This window comes from Mandrillus leucophaeus, unplaced genomic scaffold (genome assembly GCF_000951045.1).
Source record: "Mandrillus leucophaeus isolate KB7577 unplaced genomic scaffold, Mleu.le_1.0 Scaffold1353, whole genome shotgun sequence".
Classification (NCBI taxonomy): domain Eukaryota; kingdom Metazoa; phylum Chordata; class Mammalia; order Primates; family Cercopithecidae; genus Mandrillus; species Mandrillus leucophaeus.
The window spans coordinates 77,700-84,567 of NW_012101314.1; the positions used below are offsets into that span (position 1 = coordinate 77,700).

The 6,868-nt window shown below is 42.0% G+C and overlaps 1 protein-coding gene across 1 annotated transcript in view; it reads right to left on the bottom strand.

The window, feature by feature from the left end:
• SYCP3 (synaptonemal complex protein 3) overlaps positions 1-2,064 on the bottom strand; it is a 9,324-nt gene extending 7,260 nt beyond the window's left edge. The window contains exons 1-3 of the mRNA XM_011973207.1: positions 1,932-2,064; positions 1,348-1,414; positions 1,155-1,189 (exon numbers count right to left, since the gene is read on the bottom strand). Of these exons, the coding sequence (XP_011828597.1) occupies positions 1,155-1,189; positions 1,348-1,414; positions 1,932-2,064 (235 nt within the window). The remainder of the gene's footprint in view (positions 1-1,154; positions 1,190-1,347; positions 1,415-1,931) is intronic.
• Between the last annotated feature and the right edge of the window lie 4,804 nt (positions 2,065-6,868).

Sequence of the window (6,868 nt, forward strand, 5' to 3'; positions counted from 1 at the left end):
TATATATATATATATTTATTTATTAAAAGACATGGGGGTCTCACTATGTTGACCAAGCTGGTCTCGAATTCCTGGCCTCAAGCAATCCTCCTGCCTTGGCCTTCCAAAGTGCTGGAATTATAGGTGTGAGCCCCTGTGCCTGGCCATCAGTGATACTTTTAAGTACATTTTTTACTAAAAGAGACAAAGACCAAGGACAGAAAAAATCTTAGTTTAAGTAAATTTCTAGATAAATGAATTCAAGATCACTTTATTTTTCAATGAGAAATAGGTGAGTAAGATTAGTTTTAAATGCTTTTGTGGAGCTCTTTATTGGGCATTTTTACCCATAAGAACTGCATTTCATAAAATGTTTACTACTTCAAAGAATGCTTTGCTAAACATAAGCCTTTATCTTATGGATCTATCATAAATAGGCATCTTTCAGTAATCATGCTGGAGCTGTACTATTACATAAATATTTTATACTTTCAATATTATCTATAATAAATTTATAAAACAAGTACTTTTTCACCACTGGACAGGGCAGAGCTTTCAAAAAAGATTTGAATGTGTGAATAATCCATTTAGAGGAGCTAAATGTTAACTTTTTTTTAAGATAACTAATCCCTAACAAAGCTCATATTACTGATACTTCACATATTATTTAAAATTTGAGAATTTTTGAACCTAATTATAAAACTCTCACTAGCAAAACTGTCTTTAGTATCAACTACATAGTTTATTACTGTAAAAAGAGTTATTTTAGAGGCTTAATTTACACTGTCCTCCCTAAGGAAAAGAACACAGGAAGTCAGAAAATAACTAAACTGAAAAAATGAAAAACTTATATACAAATATATGTATGTATGTGTGTGTGTGTATCACTTAGTCTGTGAATACAAAGAAGGGTAAAGACTTTTTCTATTTTTCTTCTAAAATTCCATATCCATTAAATACACATATGTATAAAATAAAACCACCTCACTCTTAACATCATGGAAAAGATTAACTATGAAAATCTATGATGTTCAATCACAAAGACACGCAGAATCTTCTATGTGAGAACATAGCATTAAATAACAGTCTTATAGTCCATTATTAACATTTGCTATTATACAAATTATATGGCTTAAAACAATTTTCTTTAAATACAAGTATCTCCTAAAACATACCTCCAACTCCTTCCAGCATATTCTGTACTTCACCCCTGGAAAGAAATTACATTTTAAACACTTTTGAAGATCCACAAAATACCATGTTTGTTTTGGAAGAAATACCAGATGTCAAGTATTGTACATATATTATTTGTTAGCAACTTTTCTTGAAGTGCTTTATCTAAGAAACAAAAATTATTTTGAACGTTACCCCATATCTTCAACTACTCCTGCAGAAGACCTTTTCTTCCTACGTTTCTCAATGACTGCAGTCTTCCCTGTGTTGACAATTTAAAAAAAAAAAACAAAAAAAAATAACAACTTTTGAAACTGAGTAGGCTATTCTGGTAAATTTTAATGAAACATCTTCATTTGGGGATTTTTAGGCTTTTTGCCAACATACAGTTTCAAAGCAGACATACAAACGCAGTATAATCTGCAGGTTAGATGAAATTAAATCAGGATTCAGGACCATTTTATAGGAATAATTTTTCAAGTCTGCCTGGGTTAATGTCACAGTAAGCCACATACTATATATCAGATATTTTGGAAATAACTGTAAAAGCAAGAGTTGCCGAATAAGCTTCTGTAACTCCGATACTGCAATATGAGGATCAAATGAGAAACACAAAGTACAGCTGGCCATCCGTGTCAGCAGGTTCTGAAACCACAAATACCGGGGGATGAAAGACTATACCTGAAAATCCTTTACAAACTAAGTTGTACGATAGTCTTTAATGGGTTTGAAACAAATTAACTGAAGGACGTCACTGCCCAACATGAGATGTACTGCACCTTCAATAACATCTTCCTCTGAACCACTCAGATCTTTCTTTTCTTCAGTCTCAAAGTCATAGGCTCTCGTAAACTGATCTTCCATGGACGGCTTCCCAGATTTCCTGGAATACTTTTTTCCGGAGGACACCATATTTAGATGCTTCCTGACTTTAAAAAACAAATTTCTTGAACCTTCTGAATCCAAAGGCATCATTTTAATACACTGGTAAACGTTTAAATATCAAAGCAGATATCGAACAAGGATTGTTGAATACAATTTTAACAGTTTCCTCATTTATTTGGGGGGCCAAAAGTTAAGAAGATAATGATATTTGTGAAAAACTAAATAGGCCAAGCACGGTAGTTCACGCCTGAAATCCCAGCACTTTGGAAGGCTGAGGCAGGCAGATCACCTGAGGTCAGGAGTTCAAGACCAGCCTGGCCAACATGGTGAAACCCCGTCTCTACTGAAAAAAAAAAAATACAAAATTAACCGGGCGTGGTGGCGCATGCCTATAGTCCCCAGCTGCTCAGGAGGCTGAGGCGGGAGAATCGCTTGAACCCGGGAGACAGAGGTTACAGTGAGCCTAGATCACACCACTGCACTCCAGCCTGGGTGACAAGAGTGAAACTTCGTCTCAAAAAAGAACAACAACAAAAAGGCCCGCAGTGGCTCATGCCTGTAATCCCATCACTTTGGGAGGCCGAGGCGGGCGGATCACTTGAGGTCAGGAGTTCGAGACCAGCCTGGCCAACATGGTGAAACCCCATCTCTACTAAAAATACAAAGTTAGCCGGGCTTAGTGGCAGGTGCCCGTAATCCCAGCTACTCGGGAGGCTGAGGCAGGAGAATCGCTTCAACCCGGGAGGCGGAGGTTGCAGTGAGCCGAGATGGCCCCACTGCACTCCAGCCTGGGTGACAGAGCGAGACTTCGTCTCAGTCAGTCAATCGATGAGGAAATGACAGCGTCCACCCCGACTCCAAGCGCGCTGTGCTGGACAGGTGGCCCCTGAGGCCTGGGAGATCCGAATTTTGCGAGCGCCTCTGCCAGATGCTGGCTACATCTGGGCAACTCTAGCAGGCCGCTCAGTCACACGGGGAAATTATAGTTGCTGGCGGGACACGTCATGAGGATGCCAGAAATAAGCTCATAATAATCAAGACAAATACACAATAAAAACGTCCCGCAATTTAGGTCTCGGAAAGTGAACGTCGGCAAAAGATTTCGACAACAGATAATACTGAGGAACCACGAAAGGCGCCCTCGGTGTGGAGCGGGCAGGAGGGAGACACGCGCCGAGCGAGGTAGGGCCCTGCCCGGCCCCGCCGCATCTCTGCGTCAGTGGTCCCAGGGTGTAGCGATAGGGCCCGGCCCAGCCCAGCCCGCCCGCCCGTCCCTCTCTCCAGTGAGGTTCGCGGCCTCCGTTTTCTCGTCAGAGGCCCCAGGCAACACCAGGAGGTAAGATTTACCTCACTGGTCAAAGGCAGCCTCTGGCCTGGACACCTAAGATAGACGCCTCCCCTGCTCACACCTGAAACAAACCGCAATGGCTGAGGCCCAGTTACCGGTCGTCGACAGGCGTCCTCCACAACTCCTCCACACGCGCGCTTCACCTCCAATGGAACCTTCTCCGCGGCGCTTCTGAGGCAAGCCGGGATTCGCACAGGAAAAAAGCGCGTCTCGCCTCATCCGGACACGTCGCTGATTGGCTGGACGCAGAGCGCAGGCGTGAACTGAGTGGCGAGGCTCCGCCCCCATGGTGCGATTGCGCGCCCAAATCGCCGGCCCTGGGTGCTTTGGCCGCCCGGGCGGGCTGCGAGTACAGTTGAGGCCTGGTGCCTTCCAGTTTTTAAGTTGTAAATGTTTATGATCGAAAATTGCGGCTGGGCGCAGTGGCTCACACCTGTAATCCCAGCATTTTGGGAGGCCGAGGCGGACGGATCACTTGAGGCCAGGAGTTCGAGACCAGCCTGGCCTCGTCTCTACTAAAAATACAAAAATTAGCCGGACGTGGGGACGTGGTGGAGGGGGCGCCTGTAATCCCAGCTACTCGGGAAGCTGAGGCAGGAGAATCGCTTGAACCCAGGAGGCGGAGCTTGCAGTGAGCGAGACCGCGCCATTGCCAGCCTGGGTGACAGAGTGAGACTCCGTGTCAAAAAAAAAAAAAAAAAAAAAGAAAAAAATTGCAGAATAATATGTAAATTATGAAACATGATGAACATACCACCTAATTTATGAAGTAGAGCTTTACCAACATTCACTGAATCTCCTCAGGCAGGCCTTTCCATCCGATCCTCACCTGGTCCCCCACCCTTCCCCATTCAGGGATATAAGAAAATTACCCTAAATTTATGTAAATCATTCACCCTCCCTCATTTTCTAAGTTTCATTACCACATGAAAATGTGTCGTTGAACAACACGGCTTAGTTCCGTTCGCATTTGGCATTACAAAAAATTGTCCCATAGTCTATGTAGTGTTTTGACAGTCCATTACAATGGCAAAACTACAAAATCTGACTACATGGAGTGATGATGAATCTATGTAACCAAGGGAACCCATTCAGTGGGTGGGAGTATAATTGTAAAATTATTTGGTGTCAAACAATTATTTGTAATTCGTATCAATTGCAAAACAATTTTTGAAGATATAATTAATAAAGGAAATGAAACCGATAATCCCACTACCTAGAAATAATATACAGTTTAAAATTGGGGGTATTATTTCCTTTCATCCTTTTTTCTGTGCTTGTATGTATTTTCCCCCAAATAATTTTAAAATATATTTCAACCTTTGTACTTGCCTTAGTTTGCTCATAGCTCTGCAATCCTTTTTCTATTTGAAATCATACATTTTATCTTTTTTTTTTTTTTTGAGACAGGGTTTTGCTCTATTGCCTAGGCTGAAGTGCAGTGGCATGATCATGGCTCACTGCAGCCTTGATTTCCTGGGCCCAAATGATCCCCCGTCTCTGCCTCCTGAGTACCTGGGACTCAGGCACATGCCACCATGCCTGGCTAATTAAGAAAAAAACCAAAAAAGTTTGCCGAGATGGGGTCTCACTATGTTGCCCAGGCTGGTCTCAAACTCCTAGGCTCAAATGATCCTCTCACCTCAGCCTTCCAAAGTGCTGGGATTACAGGCATGAGCCAACTTTCCTGGCCTATGTTTTACTTCTTTAATATTTGGCAAAGGCTTCAGGATCTTATTGACGCCAATCACTTTTCAACTGCCTAGTTCAAGTAAGAAATTCAAAGGAACCCTCCTGTTTACTGTTTTGCTTTGAATCCTCTTCCTTATGATGCTCAGCAATCCACTGGCTCGTTTAAATACACCAGTGTATTGGGTAAGGAATGATTGATGACGACTCCCAGACTTGTTCCTGTAATTCCATTCACTACATCAAACCTGTTGATACAGAATACAGTGAACCTCGTAAATTTTTCATTACTAAAAGAATTCAAAAAAAGTTTATAAAGCATAGTACAGTACCTGCCACATAATAAATGCACCATAAATGGTGGCTTTTATGATTGACAATTGGTCCCAACCTGCTTTTCCTCTCTCGCCAGCCTCATTCTTGGCCTCATACTACATCAGCCACATTGCATTTTCCCAAATGTGCTGTGCACTCTTATGCTTCCATACCCTTATACATGCTGTTATTATTAAGTAGTTCCATTCACTACATCATCATATTCAGTTGTTTTTCCTACAGTGACCCTTACAGAAATGATCTTCTGTCATTTTTCATCTTTATTCGTAGTAAAAATTTCCCAAGATTATCTCCAGCACCTTGGCATTTCACTGCTATAAAGAGCATGTCTGGAGATTTCACCATGTGCTTCAGCAGGTAATTTACAGATAATTTTTAACAGACACACCAATATTTCAAGACCTGTCTCAGTATTCATTCTTAGATGACCACATTGTTAATACTTTCCCATATAGATCATCACCCATTTATTCCAATTATCTGGATTCCTAACAAAACATTTTCCCATTTTCTTTAGTAACCAATGGTGTAGAATCTTGTGATTGTTTGAAAACCTAAATATTACATCCCTTTTTTCCTTATTCAGTCTTGAAGAACTCAGGTAATATAGTCGAAATCTTAGAGGCCAGGAGCAGTGGGGCTCATGCCTGTAATCTTGGCACTTTTGGAGGCTGAGGCAGGAGGATCGTTTAAGCACAAGAGTTTGAGACCAGTCTGGACAAAATGGCGGGACCCCATCTCTATTTATAATTTTTTAAAACTCATAGAAATGTCTCCATAAACTACTCTGTAGATAATAAGAACAGCATGTATAAGGGTATGGAGGCATAAGAGTGCACAGCACATTTGGAAAATGCAATGTGGCTGATGTAGCATGAGGCCAAGAATGAGGCTGGCAAGAGAGGAGAAGCAAGATTCCAATTGGGACCAACTGTGAATCATAAAAGCCATCATTTACGGCGCATTTGTTACATGGCAGGTACTGTACGAATGCTTTACTTTTTTTAAAATTCTTTCAGTAATGAAAAATTTACAAAGTTCACTGTACTCTGTATCAACAGATTTTTCCAATTGCTTTCAAGTATGGCGGCTTGCCTTCACCTCGAGTACCTAATCCAGGAACTTGGTCTTCCACCTGCACCGTCTCTAATCTGTGAAACTGGAAGGTGATGTTTTTGTCGGCCCAGCATCACTCCCCTCATTCCTTCGGTAAAAATCTCCATCCCTCTGGCTACAGAGGTGGGCACAGAGCCCAGAATGAGCCAATCACAGTAACTCATCTCCCACCAGGGTTTTCTATTTTGAAGTCAGAGAGGAAACTTCCTGCCTCTCTGGAGTATGTGAGCCAGGAAATGCCATGTCCTCACCAAGGGGAGAAAAGCTGATGTGCAGAGCAGCACAGATAGACGGTACTGAGTAACGGTTCAGGAAGAGCACCTTCCTCCTGTACCCCTCTTT